Source organism: Natrix helvetica (genome assembly GCF_964273705.1).
Source record: "Natrix helvetica genome assembly, chromosome: 4".
NCBI lineage: Eukaryota > Metazoa > Chordata > Lepidosauria > Squamata > Natricidae > Natrix > Natrix helvetica.
The window spans coordinates 111,753,520-111,771,169 of NC_138550.1; the positions used below are offsets into that span (position 1 = coordinate 111,753,520).

Here is a 17,650-nt window from a genome sequence, read left to right on the forward strand (position 1 = left end):
AAAATGGGTGTTTTGGTATAGTGGTCGTGTTTAATTTTGTTCCATATTAATAACAGGGACTGTCTGATGTAGTGCCTATTGAAATATTTGTGTGCAGATCCTTTTTCATACCAAAGGAAGGCATGCCATCCTACTTGGAGATCATAACCTTCCAATTTGAGTAATCTTTTATTTCTCAACATTATCCATTCTTTTAACCATGTTAGGGTGGCCGCAGTATAATAAAGTTCCCAATCTGGTACGCCAAATCCTCCTTTTTCCTTAGTGTCTTGCATAGCTTTGAGTTTTATTCTTGGTTTTCTTCCCTGCCAAATAAATTTCGAAAACAATTGATTCAAATCCTTTAAAAAAACCTTTTTCTAATTTAATGGGAATATTCTGAAATAGGAAAAGAAATTTTGGTAATACATTCATTTTTATGACTGCAATCCTACCCATCGGGGACAATTGTAGGTTTTTCCACCTTTCTAAGTCTTTCTTAGTTTTATTGATCAAATTAGTATAGTTTGATCTTCTTTGATGGACACACATCTTTTGCAGATAAATGTATACCTAGATATTTGACTTTTTTGACAGTTTGGATACCCAATTTCCTCGTTAACTCCTCTTTCGATTTTGATGTCATATTCTTAACCAGCATTTTAGTCTTTGTCATATTTATCTTTAAACTTCCCATACTCTGTCAATTCCTCAATGAGTTTCATACCAGACTTTATAGGATCCTCTAACACAAACACTGGATCGTCCACAAAAGCCTGTAACTTAAATTGTTCCCTTTTAATTTCTAGTCCCTTTATCTGTTCCTCTTTACGTACATTCCTGTCTAAAACTTCTAAGGTTAATATAAACAGCAGCGGGGATAGGGGACTATAAAAATGGGTGGCTGCTCTCTTGAGAGTGGGTTCCCGAATAACTGGGCACAGCCTCAGGGGCGAACAGCTATGTTGCGCCACTCCCCAAGTATCCCAATGGCGCCAAGCCACGTGAGTGCCTTCCCCACCCCTCCAGGGCTTGGCGCCTTCAGGATACTGCTGAATCAGTGACTGTCCAAGGGACTTATTTTGAGGGGAGGGCTTATATTTTTGCCCACCTCAAAAAAATCTGGCATGGCCTTATTTTCAGAACATGTCATATTTTGGGGGAAACACGGTATTATAATAATATTAGTATTTTATTATTAGAATGCAGCTAATAAAATAATAATAAACATTTTCTCTCCCAAATTTTCTCATTTTTCATGCTCTGACCCAGGCTCCTGCCTTTCAGGGTAAAACCATATAGGTCATTCTGCCTTCTTCAGGGAGACATAGAAATTCATCTCACTTAGAACCTTCAACTAAGTTAACCTTCACTTAAGCTAACCCTATTTTCACATTCCATGCTGGCTTTCTGGCAACTAAAAGAAAATAAGAACATTTCTATAATACAATGAGCCATCCTTGTTTCAAATGGCATGACTATGGGTTTTAGCACTTCTTCCCTTTTACAACACAGGTTCCAAAATACAGCTTCCAAAAAAAAATTAAGCTGCTATCTTAAAAACAAAAACATAAATCCCAGAAGAAAAATATTGAAGATTCTGTAGCAGGAATTCCAGCAAGGTTAATGCTTTTATTCAGAAGTAAAGGACATGTCAAGAAAACATGTTTCAAAGGTGAGTTTGCATTAGATTTGCCTTAGTCTTGAACTCCCTTTTTGCAAAGAAAAGCACACCCAAGCAGAGATAATATATGCTATCAGTATGATAAGCTTTCAGTCGCTTACAGAACAATTTGAAATTTCTCAGGCCTCCCCCTTACCTCTCTTGAAAGGGAAGTGCATTCATATAATATATTAAGTACATATAATTCCTTGAGATAATAACAATTTTAACTACACAGCTAACTCTCTTCCTAAAGCAGATTATGAAAACAGTGAAAGTTTTATCTAACTCAAGGCAGAAATGAAAATTCCAGATGTTATAATGTAATTCCAAAAATATAGAATCTATATGTTATTATAATTTTCAAAGGCATGACCTTTAACTGGGTAAAATGCTGCAATGTGGGGCAACAAATTTTGAACCAAGGTACCTTAAATGGGCTAACTTATAGAATACATGTAAAATCTGGGACCCCTGACTCCCAATGGGGAAGCCAGCAGGAAGTCAGAAGGTGCTCCTACTGCCACCACTTTTTTTTTTTTTGCCTTCCCTTGGTATTTCTGTTTCTGTTGTTTCTTCTTCTTCTTGAATGATACCCCAATCTCAATAACCAGGTGAATAATAAAAAAAAATCATCTTATCTACCTGACATAAAGGTACACTATACTTCCTAACTTTGCTTTGTTGTCATTTTTGCCCAAAAAAATCCTAGGCACATTTACAAACAAATCATCTTGTATTATCATATTTCCTTTTGTCACTTTTCCTTTTGCATAGGGGAATAATTCTCCTCCTCCTCCTCCTCCTCCTCCTCCTCCTCCTCCTCCTCCTCCTCCTCCTCCTCCTCCTCCTCCTCCTCCTCCTCCTCCTCCTCCTCCTCCTCCTCGCCATTGGAATTCTTTTACTCTCTTGATGATATTGTATGCTTTTGTTTGTTCCCCAATTCAGGTGCAGATCTTTCTATCTTGTCTTGTAGTGCTGAGCATGTATCTTTCCATGGCTCTTTTCCCACTTGTAGTTTTTGTATCGATTGTGAGATTAGTGTCCATATTTCACTGGTATATATTAAAGCAAGTAGTGCACACTGATTGAAAACTTTTCTCAGGCATGGGGGGAGGTTGTTCTTGAAAATTATGCTTAGCTTGCCAAATGCCTACCAACTACATTTAACATGCCATTCAATTTCCTTTATTGTGTCACTGTCCATTGAGATCCATTGCCCAAGTATATGTAGTGGTCTACTATGTGTAGTTTTTCTTCATTTATATAATTTTTCTTTCTTTGGTGAATTTATTAAACATAACAAGGTTGTCTAGTTCAACCACATCAAACCATATGCATTTCCAGAAACACCTTAAGGCCTAAAACTAGTGGAGGCTTTATTGTGGCATAACAATAGACATTAAGGAGATACTAAAGAGTGGATCACTTAGCTCAATAATTTTATCAGGGCAAGTGAATCCAGCCAACAATGTTTCACAGATCAACATGAACAATCAAAACTATAAAGTACAACAGACCAACACATGCTGATCATTGAGATTATTAACTGTGTTCCAACTCCAATTTGGTAATATATTTGGCATTTTTTAGCAAAATCTAACTAACATATCAATTCTGTACACCAGATCTTGTGACAAAAATCCATTTATCTGTTGTGTTTCAAAAGGAAGTAATGTTTTGTAAGATCGTAGCCATTATCATTAAATACTTAAAATTCACTTACATCATCTTAAAATGAAAATATGTATTATACAAAGAAATGGAATCACTGATAAGCAATCAGGTGTTGGTCAGTTGTTTTGTTTTAGATCAATTACAATCAACTTTAGCTTACATGGAAAGGGACCGAATGAATTCAGCAAAAATATGGAAAGCATCAGTGTACATATCACTGCTCTATATCAATGGTGTAGGGATGTAAAAGTATTTGACATCAGTCATTTCCCATGCTAAAATCACAGAAACAAGAAAAATATATATTGTATTACACGGAGCATGGCAAAATCCCTTTCTAAATAACTCCTATGTCATTACTGGACTTAGTGGCAATCCTATATGTCCAATCTGATGTTGTACTATCTTTCCAATGTTGAAGAATTCTTTGCTAACCATCATGCTAAAAACCAGATTAGATAAACCAAGTTAAATAATACACCAGGTTAAAAAGAGAAGATCAATAACCGTGATGGCAAACCTATGATATGCGTGCAAGAAGTGGCACACAGAGCCTTCTCTCCAGGAACACAAGCCATCACCCGTTGCTCTTCTGTGTTTCGGCACACCATCAGCTGATCTTCACACACGTGGGAGCGCCAGAAACCAGAAGAGCAGCCGCTTGGTGCGAATGTGCATGCCAGGAAGATTATCTTCCGGTTTCCGGCACATAAATGCACACCGGCCATGGTCTTTGTGCATGCCTGCACACCAGAAACCAGAAGACCAGGTGGCCAGTGTGCATGCACATGCTGGAAACCAGAAGATCATCTCCCCAGCACGTGCATGCACACCGGATGTCTGCTCTTCTAGTTTCCGACATGCACGCACACTCCCGTTTCGGCACTCGGTGCTGAAAAGATTCGCCAGCACTAGTCTAGAAAGTTGTCTTTTCCGTACAAAATGTTATCTGTTGAAAACAATTCAAATATATTACCACGAAAAAAATCTCTAATTAAATATTTAGGCATTTGTTTAGCCTATAAATTGTTTTGTCTTTAAGCAATATTTACATCAATTTTATGATATTTTTTTAATAAAAATGATAGAGTTACATCTTCAAATTTAAAAACTTTAATTGGAAGAAGAAGTAGGGTAAAAAATGACTAGGTACTGAATGAATGTGGATTGGGTACTTCTGTTTATATAAAGAGAATTAATGAAGAGTGAATGAGAAAACAAATAAACAAAGGAAGACTGAATGAGTCAGGGATAACTGACACAATTATTGGTTGGATGAAGTTGATGAGATCATGAAAAAATAGAGGGACGATAAGCTTAAAGAACAAAACGTATGAAATAGTACCATATTTTTCGGACTTTAAGACGCACCGGTGGATAAGGCGCACCAAGATTTTGAAGAGGTAAGTAAGAAAAAAAAGTTTTTGTCTTTCCCGGCCCCCAGCAGCACTCTAGAGGCTTCAGCAAGGCTTGGGTAAGGCAAAAACACCCCCATTTTTCACCAAAACGGGGGCATTTTTTTCCTTCCCCCAGCCCTTCTGAAGCCTCCAGAGTGCTGCTGGGAGGTGGGTGAAGGCAAAAACACAATTTTGGTGAAAAATGGCCTGTTTTTTGCCCATTTTTCACAAAAATGGGATGCCGGGGTGGGGCTTTGGGAGGCCAAAAATGGCTGTATTCGGTGTATAAGATGCACCAACATTTCCACACTCTTTTAAGGGGGGAAAAGGTGTGTCTTATACTCTGAAAAATACGGTATATGGTTCTGAAGTCAGCAGGGATAGTTTGCAAAACTAAATGGTATGGAATGGTATCATGGTTAAGTAAACTAAATTGCCAATGTGTCCTTTTTTTCATTCATGATGCTTTAATTCCCTGGCTAACTAATTCTTACTCCTTTCCTACTCTTTCCATAGCATTGTTTGTTCCCAAAAAGAATAATATGATGGTTATGGATAAACAGGTATGTGTAACTATTTATTCTGTCTTTATGGCAGCTATATTTATTTTTCAAACTTAAAAATAAATAAAAAGAACGGTCATTTTGAATAGCTGTGGCCTATCTTTAAAATTTGTTAGTCTGATAAGCAAGAGGCATAATTTTAGACTACTCCTTAAAAATGCTTATTACCTTTTTCACATTAAAGATATGAGGAGGTTAAGGGATGTAAAAAAATTTAACATGTTGTGATTTGAAAAAGAACACTCTTTCCAAACAAAGAAACAACCTTGATTATCATTAAAATAAGTACAAATGCATCATGATAATCAGCAGCATTTTTGTACTCACTTTTTCAATTATGTACAGTGTTTTCAAGTATGTATAGAGCAACTAATTGAAGACAATCTGTTTCTGATATTGTTTGACAAGTACGATGTAAACTATCCAATTCACAGCAAGCAGCAGATTACTATGAAAAGCAAACAATAATTCCCCAGGAATCATAACACTTTTTAAATTGAAAATGGAATTTATTGATTGTATTGTATCTTTTATCATTTAAAACATCTAGTAATTGATCAGGTTACAATAATAAATATTTATTTGACTTGTAGTGGAATAAAATTCTTGTAACGTGCAACAAGAGCAAATATCTCTATCTGGTTATACACGAGACTTTGTATACTATTTGCCTTCAACCTGTCAAATACTCTCAAAACACCCATATTTCCTAACAAATTCCTAAAGAACTTTCTATTCTGGGTAAGTATGATGACAGCATTCAGTAAGAGTACAGCCTTTTTTTGACTGCTGATAGCCAGCCAAATTCAGAAGCAGACGATAGTGCCAAAAATTAGGTGAATCCCTTTTCATTACTTATCATCATTCTAAGTGACAGTAATGTTTTCTTTAAAGCCATAAATCTTCCCTTTGCAAGCCTATACAATCTTTCAGCTGAAGTGAAGAGAAAGCAACTGCCACCTGCCAATTCCTAGACCATCTGCCCTGTGCACTGAATCTGCATATTTTCCACCAGTGGTGTTGAGCCTTAGCTACCTGAGTAAAAGTAAAAGCCTTAAGTTGCATTCTATCCCTGCTTACTACATCCAGGGACAGTGAATTTTTGGCAACAAAGAAAGAGATTTGCTGTGCTTCCTCCCATGTTTTAAATTTTTTCCAGGGTAGAATCCAGGAATTGCCTGGTGGATTTTCATTCAAAGCATAAGTAGATTCAACCCTGCTTATCTTCTAAGCTTTTCCAAGGTCAGCCAGGTGCTGCCACCTGCCGAGAGCCTTAGCTAACTGGGGTTCCCCTGTTGTCCTATCAATCCAGTTTCAGACCCCTCCACCCAGGAGACCTTTTTGTGCATTTTTGTCTTTCCTGCTCCCCACCACTCCCGCTTGCCTTCTCACAGGAGCTGTTCAACTTGAAATCTCATCAGCTCTGTCAAGCTTTCTCCTGGTGGCTGGAGGAGGAGGAGGAGGAAATGTTTCTGCACAAAGTTTTTAACAAAGTCCTGACCTTTGACCCAGTCACACTCCAACCTGTTAATCGCTGCTATCTGAACCAGAGAGGGAAACATCAGGGGAGTCTCACTGCTTCCCATTCCCCCACTGTTCAGTCCTATACAATCTTTCTCCTGAAACCTCATTATCTTCTGGGGGGATTTATTCACTGGTCAAAATCATTTAGGATTTCAGCCTAAAAGGGTTTTCTTTTTTTAAGAAACACACACAGAGAAAGGAAATTTAAATACGTGGACGACTCCACTCAATCTCGCCACGCAAAAAAAAAAAATCCTTCCACCCACCTCCAAAAAAAATGTACCCCCCCACCAAATAAACCCCAGATCGAGTGAAAAGGACAATCCTCCCGGATGAATTCAGTCAGATCTCTAGCCAAAGCCCAGCCCAGCGGCATCTAATGCCAGCCGCGGTCCTAGCCACACTTTAGTCGAGATCAATTCCGACTTGACATTCGCGGGGCTTTCTCCCCGAGCAAACCCCGATGCCTGCCTTCACGCCTCCCGAGATGCCAACACTGCGAGCTGCCTTCCTCGCGGGAAGCGGGCAAGGCAGGCGCGCTAGGCACGGAGGAAAAAGAAGAGAGAGAGAAAAAAACCCCAGGCACGCCGAAGTCAAGAGCGGGCAGCTCCAAGGCAAGCGATCGGGGAACCCGAGGCGAAGCGCAAGCCCTGGCCCCCCGCACCTGATCAGCTTGACCACCCCTCTCGGCAAGCCAGACCCAACGTCCCTTTCGCTCCGAAGACTGCCTGTCTTTCCACCTCCGCCACCCAGCCCGGGAGATGACGGCGGGGAAGCGGGGGGGGGGGGGGGTTGAACAAAGCGCTCGGCTCCCCCTTCTCACTCACCCCGAGCTTCCTGCTGCGGATTTTCACGTAGCCTTGCTTGACTATATCGTTAAAGTTGGAGGCCATGGCCAGGACCAGCTTGCCCCGGAAAGGCCCCCCGCTCCGCGCCCGGGATCGTCGCCCTTTTCTTCTTCTTCTTCCTCCTCCTCCTTTTCGTCTTCTTCCTCCTCCAGCTGCCGCTGAGTGCCCTTGGCCGCCGGCTCCCGGGGAGCCTCTGGCATCCAGGCGGCGGCGGCGGCGGCTGTGCAGGACCTCTGGCGCGCGCCGGGCACACACCGGCCCAGCGCAGCCCGCCCACTCCGCCTGCGGGGCGCCGCGCTCAGCGCTCAGGAACCTTCCCGGCCGCCCGAAACGAAACGAGCGCCTTGCCTTGGACCTCAGCGGTTCCAAACGCTAACAAGCGGGAGGAGGCACTCGCCGCGCCATCATTGCCTGAAGCGCAGAAGAAGGAGCCGCTTCCTCGGCTCTTCCCGCAGCTCCCCCACCTCCCTCCGCAGCCAGCGTCGCTGCTCCGGCACCTAGAGGCTCTGGAGCTGCTCCCGCCGCACCAGCTTCCCTCCAGCGCGAAGGAGAAAAGCGGGGGGAGAGGGAAGAGGAGGGCTTCCCGCACGCTTCCTCCTTTTTTCGTCGTCTTCCCCATTAAGGAGGGTGGCTGGGAAAATGTCAGGCTTGCTCTTCATGCCCGAGCGCATCTTTCCTTTTTATTTCTTCTTTTTCTCTCTCTCTCACCCACCCACCCATCCACTCTCCTTCCCTCACTCTTTCTTCTCCCCCCCCCCCCAAAAAAGCTTGTGTGCCTAGCGAGTCACTTCTTCCCACTCAAGTCTGGACTATGGCTCTGGGAAATGTCTTTTGGCCAGTTGATCAGACTTGGAAAACTCAGGATGATTTTACACACCAGCAGAGACACAAATGTAGATAACAGAAAGGGTGATTACTTTTTTTTCTCACATTGATATGAGGAGATTTCTGTATAAAACAGACCATAGCAATCCTCCTCTATTTTCATTGCTGGGATTTGGATGCAAATGTCATTGATGATCATTTGCTGATAAATTCGCTTTTCATTAAAAGAGGATGAAATGCCCTAGGAAGCAATTTCGGAACAACTTTTCCAGGATGGTGTCCTTCAGAGATGTTGAGGTTCACACCATTATGGGAGCTAAATTCCAACATACCTACAGTATAAGGCCTCAAGCCACTACTTTATATTCTGAAGTCATTTTAGGTTTAGAATAGTTTATTTAAATAAATTATTGTCAGAATTTTATCTTTAGACTCTAGGAGTGTGCGATGTCTTATTGAGGAGTTTTACCTCTACAGTTATGCTAATAATAATTGCCGTACCCAATAGAAAAACATTCGCTCAAAAGTAAATCCCATTCATTCAGTGGGCTTAATTAAATCCAAATAAGTATGCATAAGATTGCATGCTTCATTCTTGAAACTGCAGGGAAGAAAGCCTGGGTCATTCTGCTATCAGAAAAAATAGCTTTTGTATAAGAATGTACAAAATAATAGCAACTTCTCTCCTAATTAAAAGATGAATGTTTAAGGAATCCTTTCTACATCATTTTATTTTTCATGGAAGAAATCCTGAATCTGGCTGGGGGAAAAAACTGTAGTCCATATTTCTGATCACTATAGCTCACAAGATAGTTATACCACAAAACAAGTAGTATACAGAATATATTAAAAAGCAAATGAAACTGTGGATCACAAATTAAAATTAAGCCTATATTAGTTTCTGACAGGTTTTATTTACTTATTTCAAGAGTATAGAAAGCTCATAACAAGGTCCTAGGGTGACTAAAAATTACCAAATAATTAGGCAAGCCGGAATGATACTGGTTTTAAAGAGAGATCTTGAAATTTTGATTAAACCCAAGAATCTCTCATCCAAATTATCAAAGTCTTCTCCATATGAATATCAGGGGATGTGAATTCTGTCAAGATCAGGAAAACTTTGCATTTTGAAGAAATTTACAATTAAGCAAAAAGTTCTCCAAGGACAAGATATTTTCTTCTATCACTAAGCATTGATTAATAACATTGCAGTCCATCAGAAATAAGCCCTTACTAGCTTTTACTTATTTTGCGTCTTCCAGATGCATAGAACTACATCAACTCTATGCAATATAATGCAGATTTTCTGTATAAATACCACACTGTCTGATTATTAAAGGAGGGCCAATGGAACATACAATGTTGGGGAGCAAGGAAAGAAGTATATGTCTGCTGTGCTTGTGCCTCTACATGTATATGTAGATGGATACCCCTAATGGAAAAAAGGATTGCAATGATTTCATTATAGCATAATCTAAAGCATATGACTGATCAAAATCCAATGAATCAGCTAGAGTTGAAGCCTAGCATTATTTTCATTGAATTGATCCATATCTCAATGAATTTGAGTTTCACTGAATTGAGTAGATTTGCTCAGCAAGACTATTGGCACTATTCACTATGGTAACGAAATTAAGCCTTCTTGGAAGCTTAATCAAAAATACGTACAGAATCTACAGATGTAGAAAAGCTGGGTTGTTTCTTCCTTTGACAATTGAGTCCTAATTTTATTGATTCGATTTGATGCATGCATGAGTGCATAATAGTTCCCTTCATGAAACATCTCCAAGCCCTCCATCAGTTTAACAAACTGTCTTTAATTGCAATGCAACTTAAGGCAGCAACAATCATCTAAACACACACACACACACACACACAAACACACACGTATGTATGTATGTATGTATGTATGTATGTATGTATGTATGTATGTTGTATTTGTGCTGATAAATAAATAAAGGGAGACTAGTATAGATCTATTTCAAGCTATTTAGCTCTCATCAGCTAGCCATACCCTTACTGGGGATTAGAACCCGGGCTGTATATATCTTAGGCAGGAGTCTTAACCACTAAGCCACGGGTTCTCTTCCTTATCAGTTGAGCCAGGGAAATAGGTATGTATTTGTGTTACAACCCCTGGTACGACTAAATATGGGAGGAAGGTCACTACTCCCTCTTTCTGTCCTTCGGCTCATCACAGAAGACCATGCAGGCAGAAAACCATATTTTTATTTTTAATGTTGCCTTTTTATATTTGTGGTGTATTTGTACTGATAAATAAATAAAGGGAGACTAGTATAGATCTATTTCGAGCTAATTAGCTCTCATCAGCTAGCCATACCCTTACTGAACCTGGGCTGTTTTATATCTTAGGCAGGAGTCTTAGCCACTAAGCTATATATAATACTATATATATATAGTATTTGTGCTGATAAATAAATAAAGGGAGACTAGTATGCATCCATTTCAAGCTATTTAGCTCTCATCAGCTAGCCATACCCTTACTGGGATTCGAACCAGGGCTGTATTGCATATTAGGCCGATGTAATTGCCACTAAACCACAGGCTCTCCTCCTTTATCAGCTAAGCCAGGGAAATAGGTATGCATTTGTGTTACAACCCCTGGTATGCCCAAATATGGGAGGGAGCTCACTACTCCCTCTTTCTGTCATTCGGCTCATCACATGAAATAAGATGTTCCTTCTGCATTATCCATTTATTGGGTTTAAAAAACGGGCACAATCTATCTCAATATTTCATTTTGGGCATCTGCAGTTATACAATGTGACTTAGTCCCCAAAGAAAACCATCAGATGTGTTGCACTCTGTCTTAAGCATTCAGGTGGAACCAATTTGCTTTGATGAGCTGCTTTGCTTTGGTTTTTGTGGGTACGTTGCCATTGTACAGAAAATACTGAGGGGCCAAAGTAGCATGACTGGTCCAATCCAATAAGAAAAAATACTGTGTCACTTCATTTTGTATTTGCATTCTGAGAGGATCATTCAAGACTTAAGAAAAAGCAATTGTAACTAGCCCATCTTCCATTGAGGACCTGTATACTGTATGAACCATAAAGTGGGCTGAGAAAATATCTACATACCCATCACATCCTGGATATAAACTCTTTCAACTTCTCCCTCAAGACACCACTATAGAGCTTTGCATGCCAAAACAACTAGATCCAAAGATAGTTTCTTCTCCTATGCCATCACTCTGCTAAACACCTAATTCCCACAGCACTGTCTTACGCCTAAAAATATTAGACATAAATAGACATAAACCTATGTAGTAGGCTTTATTGCTATTATCCTTGTCATCATCTTTTCCATATTAACATCTCATCTTTTTCACCTCTCATCTTTTCTACTACCTTTTCCTATGAGTTAAAATTGTTGTTTGTATCTTAAGACTTACAATTGTATCTTACAATTTATGGTCTGTGACTTATCATTTAGTTGTTGTTTGTATGTACACTGAGTGCTTATGCATCAAGGCGAATTCATTGTGTGTCCAATCACACTTGGCCAATAAAGAATTCTATTCTATTCTTAATTACCTTTGCTTTGGATCTCCTTCCTGTCAAAGTTTTGTGCAAACTTACAATGTATGTTTGATTTAGCTACTTTGTTTTACTTAAAGATATAAAATTTCTACCCCATCTTTTCCCTACAGATAAGCTTCAAGGTGGCCAACAATGATAATATGTACAACTACAGTTGAAACAATTAAGCAAATCAGTTAGAACATAGCCATAGAAAACCAGAACTCATCCACTGCATTAAAATATCATTCATTCATTTGTATTTAGGTCAAGACCAGTAAATAAACATTATTAGGGGCTTCAGCAGAAAATCAGTGTGGATGCCACAATTATCTTATTACTTAGGGAAACAGATCTACCATGTCTTCCTTAGGTGCCAAGTTTTAGATGTCAAAATCAACCACCCAGAATGCTTTTGCTTATATGTGCAAACCAAATGTGGCAAGATTTGTTCAAGAAGTAAGAAGATTTGTTCGGGAAGCTTTAAAATGAATCTAACTGATCCATTTGGAGAAATCCAACTGATCATAGGATATAAAAGTGTCTTCTGCATCCCATTGCTGCCATATACAAGTTATCTGGATTTTTGAAATCCAGACCTACTAAAATCCAGGCGGAATGCAATCATCTAAACAAATTTGTTCTACATATGAAATATTTTATTGAGTACATTTATATGTTTATCAAAAATGAGGAGATATTAAAGATTTTTTTAACATATAAGACTTCTGAAAACCCCAATTTGTTCTACCTAAAGGAAAAGTGAACATCAGGCATTCTCATTTCCTTGTACCACAACCTTTCCAGAGTCTCTAAAATCACATTTCTGAAATTCAATAACAAAATGGGTGGGATGTGTATTCCTCTCTCTATTTCATGGGTAGATTTCTGAAATCATGAAGGTTTCTAGGTATCCCTACTTTAAATATTTTTATATCAAGTTGATATAGAAGTCCATTCAAAGTTCCTGAGTTAAACTTATTTTTGTGATTGTTTACATATTTGTTTTGATTCCAGTCATTACTCATAGTTACTTATGATTTTGAGTGCTTAAAGCAGATGATAGCTAATAAAATGCAAAGCACAATTTAAAAAAAATGAAAGATGCAAATTTAAACAAATGCAAATATTAAGTAACAAATGGTGATGAAATAGATGTGTTTTAATTGCATTTCTGAAATCAGAAAGAATAAAGGCCAAACACCACTTTTAAATGAAAACATTCCCTAGGAATTATTTAGAAAGTAAATGTATCACACAAGCAAGTGTCCAAAAGCAGGAACATCTTCAGATGGGCTTCTCTTGTGGACTTTAAAAACAGGACAAGTTCATAACAAAAAAGTGGAATTTATTCTCAATTCCTTTACATAACATTTCTATACCTATCTCAGATTTGCCTGTTGTGTTCAAAGAAAATATTATCTGGATTGTGAGATCTGGGGAGAAATTGGAAAGATTAGAAAGATTATTACAGACGATGTAATATAATTTTCCTTTGCAGAAGACAGCAAAGAAATGTATTAGGTTTATGAGAAAGTTCAATAGGCTGATTGCTATGAGAGAAATATTTTTGGTGGGCCACGTACTCATATAAGTTGTTCCTTAAAAAAAGGAATGTATAGTCCTATCAGTATTCATCTTTAAATGAGCTATGACGACTATCATACTGAGTTAACAATCCTTTAATACATTTTTAATGAAAACAGATATCTATGGCATTCTCTATGATCATATAAAAATTGAATTGTTCCTCATTTGTTCCTCAGATGAGAGAATGTACAGTATGAGCCTTGAACACTCTGCAACTTTTAAAAGCAAGATTTGAAGGAACATGAAAATCAGTCACCTGGTCAATCAGTCATTTTATTTTGGACACTGACCAGAAAAACAAAAGAGTCCCAGTTGATTGGAGTAAAACAAGCTATAAAATTATATAAAACTATAAGTAAAATGTAAATTAAAATTTAAGAGTTTGGGACATTACAATATATATAGTAAAGTATGATACAATTTATATAGGACAACCAAATAATTGTTTTGAATAACAAAATAGTAAAATATATGTAGAACTATTACAATATTAAAAGATGGAAAAGTTGTTAATTTTTATCCAATATAAAAAAATACAGGGATATTTTAAGAAATATAACACATAAGGAATGATTATGTCTTCAAAACTAAAAGTTAGAGTCTCATTATAGTGATTATTATCTATATTGGCAGCTAATGAAATTAAATCTGATATAACATTGAGTTAATAGTAGGGATAAAAAACATTAGAAAAAGTAGAAAGTAAAAGGATAGCTTCATTATTTCAAAACAGAAAATACCTAATGTTTGAAGAGAAGTTACTGTATATTGAACAGACTATGGAACAGTATTTGGGTGTAATCATTGAAATACTAGCAGATTGATTTGATAGTAGCAACCTGAGGTAAAAAGAATCAGAGCAACCAAAATGTTTGGTGATGGGTGGAAATAATAATGATAGATCTGTAATGCTGGATGCAGTTCCTTAAAGTAGTGAGTTCCTAAACTTGTTCCTAAACTTAAAGATTAATAGTAATGTTGGAATAAAGATCTGGTCTGGTTCCAAGCTGGGAGAATGACGCTGGAAGTAAAATGGAGGCTAGCTGCAAGAAAAGGAGGTCTTTGTATATATGGATGCCAGAAACTTCAGTGACAGAAGCATGTTTCTGGGATGGCTGACCATATGGGGTTGGGATAAGCTTTTATACATTTTTGTAGGTCTGGTGATTGAAATGGCTGATCCTGTGCAAGAACATGTCCTAAAATATTCTAATGGCTCTTGCCAGATCCGTAGGGGTCATGGCTGGCTCTACAGATAAAAGGGGAAATGCAAATCTTAGGTGTTTGTCTGATCTAATCTACTCAATCTTGTCAACTTTGGCTCTTTGCTTATGAATAGAGTGACCCAATCTTTCTGAATGGATATAAAATCTCCTTAAAGACTGGAGTCTTCATGCTTCTGCTCGAGGCTGTTTTCCTATAGCAGGAACATGGGGGCTACTTTCTGCCTTTAAGATTTTTCTCAATTTCTCCTTTGGGGAAATATTCTATCCTGCCTCTTTTTAATAGTAAGAATATTTTAATCTGGGGAAGGTTTTTCCCCCCTACAGCAATACTGTATCTAAAACTGTGCTAAGTAAACAATTTGGCAACATTCTATTTCAATATAATTATCTATATTATACTTTGCACTGGGAACAGCCTCAACTCATTTTACATTAGTAGCAACTTTCAGACACTTTGAAAGAAGGTAGCATATTACAAAACATTTTGTAGTGAAAGGAATCAGTAATGAAGGTGTGGATAATCTCTGTTAAAACTGAAGCAGCTCAGGAAAACTCACAGTTGCTACATTAGGTGTAATTATGTCATGACTTCCTCACCACATTTGCTATCTGTGAATTCAATAATAGTTCCAGATGATGAAGAAATCCTAGTGTCAGCATTCCAAATAGTATCCAAAAGGCAAAGTATTGCTCAAAGTTCCAATTTATTAGAACAGCCATGTTGCACATCTGGGAAAATCCGAATATGAAAACTTTCCAGTTTTCCCTACCAGTTGAATGTTCAAAATCTTGCCCCCACACCCACAAGTCCATCACATGGCCCAATCTCCCACTGCCATGCTGGCAGTTCCACCCATCCAGTTCCAGTCAGGTGCAGAGACAAAGGATGACCTTGGCTTTCTAGAAATAATTTTGTTATGGCTACATAGTATGTAACTCCTTACATAGTATGTAACTCCTTACAATCACCCCTCCCATTTTCCCACAATAGAAAATGCATAGTAAATAGTAGAAAGTATGGCAGGCCAAAGTTACAAAAGAAAAGATGGCTGCAGGCCTGACACCTAGATTTAAAGATGTTTTTCAACGCAACTGCAACTCCATCAGAAGCAACATGTACTTGGAAACTTGGGAAATTTAGTACTTGAGAAACTTAGTTTCCAATTTATTGGACTTGCCTGGATTTGATTTCAACCTGTTTTCTCTTATTCAGCCACTAAGCATAAATGCATACATGCATACATGCATACATGCATACATGTTTACTATGGGTTTTGGCCAACAACATAAGAAGAGGAGGAAAAACTGCTTATAATAGAAGAATAAACAGTAAAATAACACTTCTAATCAGAATTTTGTTCAGTTGTATATTTCGTATTTTTAGTCTGTATTTTGTAGGGCTATTTTGCTACTTAAAATTGAAGTGAGGGGATAGCTTCCTTTAGAAGAAAATACATTTTTTTTCTCTATGATCCTTAATTGGGGAAAGCAAAGTATATCTTGGGATATCATAGAAAAGGAAATACCTAGGCAAGAGCTTCCACCTTGCTAGAACCACTCGAATAAAGCCTCTGAGAATAAAGAGTCTACCTACTAACAGTAAGAAGGGAAAGTGTTTTAAAACAGGCTCTTGAAAAACAAAACAGATGTTTTGTTTATTTGACTGAGAACTAAATTACGGAAATGCCATGTAATAGAACTTAGGTAATATTCAAGGATACAAATAATTCCTTTGATTTGTATGGTGAGGAGGAATAATGCTGATAGCACTCCACTCTAAAATTCTGACAATTTTTTTCTAGGTTTTTTTATCTAGAAGTTGAACAACATGAGAAATAAATCAAATTCTGTGGGGCATCATAAGTTAGTGTTCTATATAAATAGTGTCCCAACACCAACATTTGGGTGCATCCTGATTAGAAGGATGGAAATCTAAATTTCAATTCCACTAGTCAGGCCAGACCGACACCATTGTTGAGGATACTAAAACTTGATGAGAAATCTAGAATTAGCAGGACCAAACTCCCTAATCCACTTTTCACCATAGGTCACTCCAAAAGGTGATCAATTTCAATATTATATCCCTACCAAAATGCCAGACAAAACTGGATTTTGTTTATTTGAGATGGATTCATTCCTGTAACTTTTTCATTATATTCCAGAAGGGATTATGTTCAAGTACTTTCCATGAAAGTATTGTTCTCTAGCCTGGATGTATTACCAGGATTATATAACAGTTGCTACAGATTCTGAATTGATCATTTTTGACTGCGGGATACTTTACCCTTTACCTATCATCTCCCATTTTAATATTTGTTCATTTTATACTTGATTGTTTTAAATTAATGGCCTTCTGACTCCATTTCCTTTCATATTTTAATAAGGTCAGCAGTCAATTTGCTGAGAGAAGAGAGAGAATGCTGATATTCTGGTAGTTGAATCAGAATAAAAACAGTATTTTTCTCCCACAGCTTCTCTTTTTTTTTTAGTCTGTAATATAAAGCTTGACATCTATAGCAAAGCTTTTGCTCCTGAGTGAAGAATGGATGGAAAAGTGTACTTAATTCATACTTTCAGTCTCTAATTATATTGCCAAACTTGTCCATCAGAAGAAAATAGGAAATAATTGGAAAGATAACAATATGTAAATGCAACTCATGGCATTAGAAAATGTAATTTTGTTTATAGGATATAAATGAAGCAATCGTACTGAGATATCTTGGTGTGTTATGTGCATATGCACAGGCCAAGGGCTAACTTGGAAGAGTTCCTTATTATATAATAAATGCTACATGAATCCTTTAAAGTTCTTGAGA

General features: G+C 37.9%; 2 protein-coding genes across 2 annotated transcripts in view; one reads left to right on the forward strand and one right to left on the reverse strand.

Moving 5' to 3' along the window:
• The window catches only part of DOK6 (docking protein 6), a 195,442-nt gene extending 187,347 nt beyond the window's left edge, over nt 1–8,095 (reverse strand). The window contains exon 1 of the mRNA XM_081950953.1: nt 7,631–8,095. Within this exon, the coding sequence (XP_081807079.1) occupies nt 7,631–7,696 (66 nt within the window). The 5' untranslated portion in view covers nt 7,697–8,095. The remainder of the gene's footprint in view (nt 1–7,630) is intronic.
• The window catches only part of CD226 (CD226 molecule), a 703,503-nt gene that overhangs the window by 211,657 nt on the left and 474,196 nt on the right, over nt 1–17,650 (forward strand). The gene's annotated exons all lie outside the window — the stretch shown is intronic.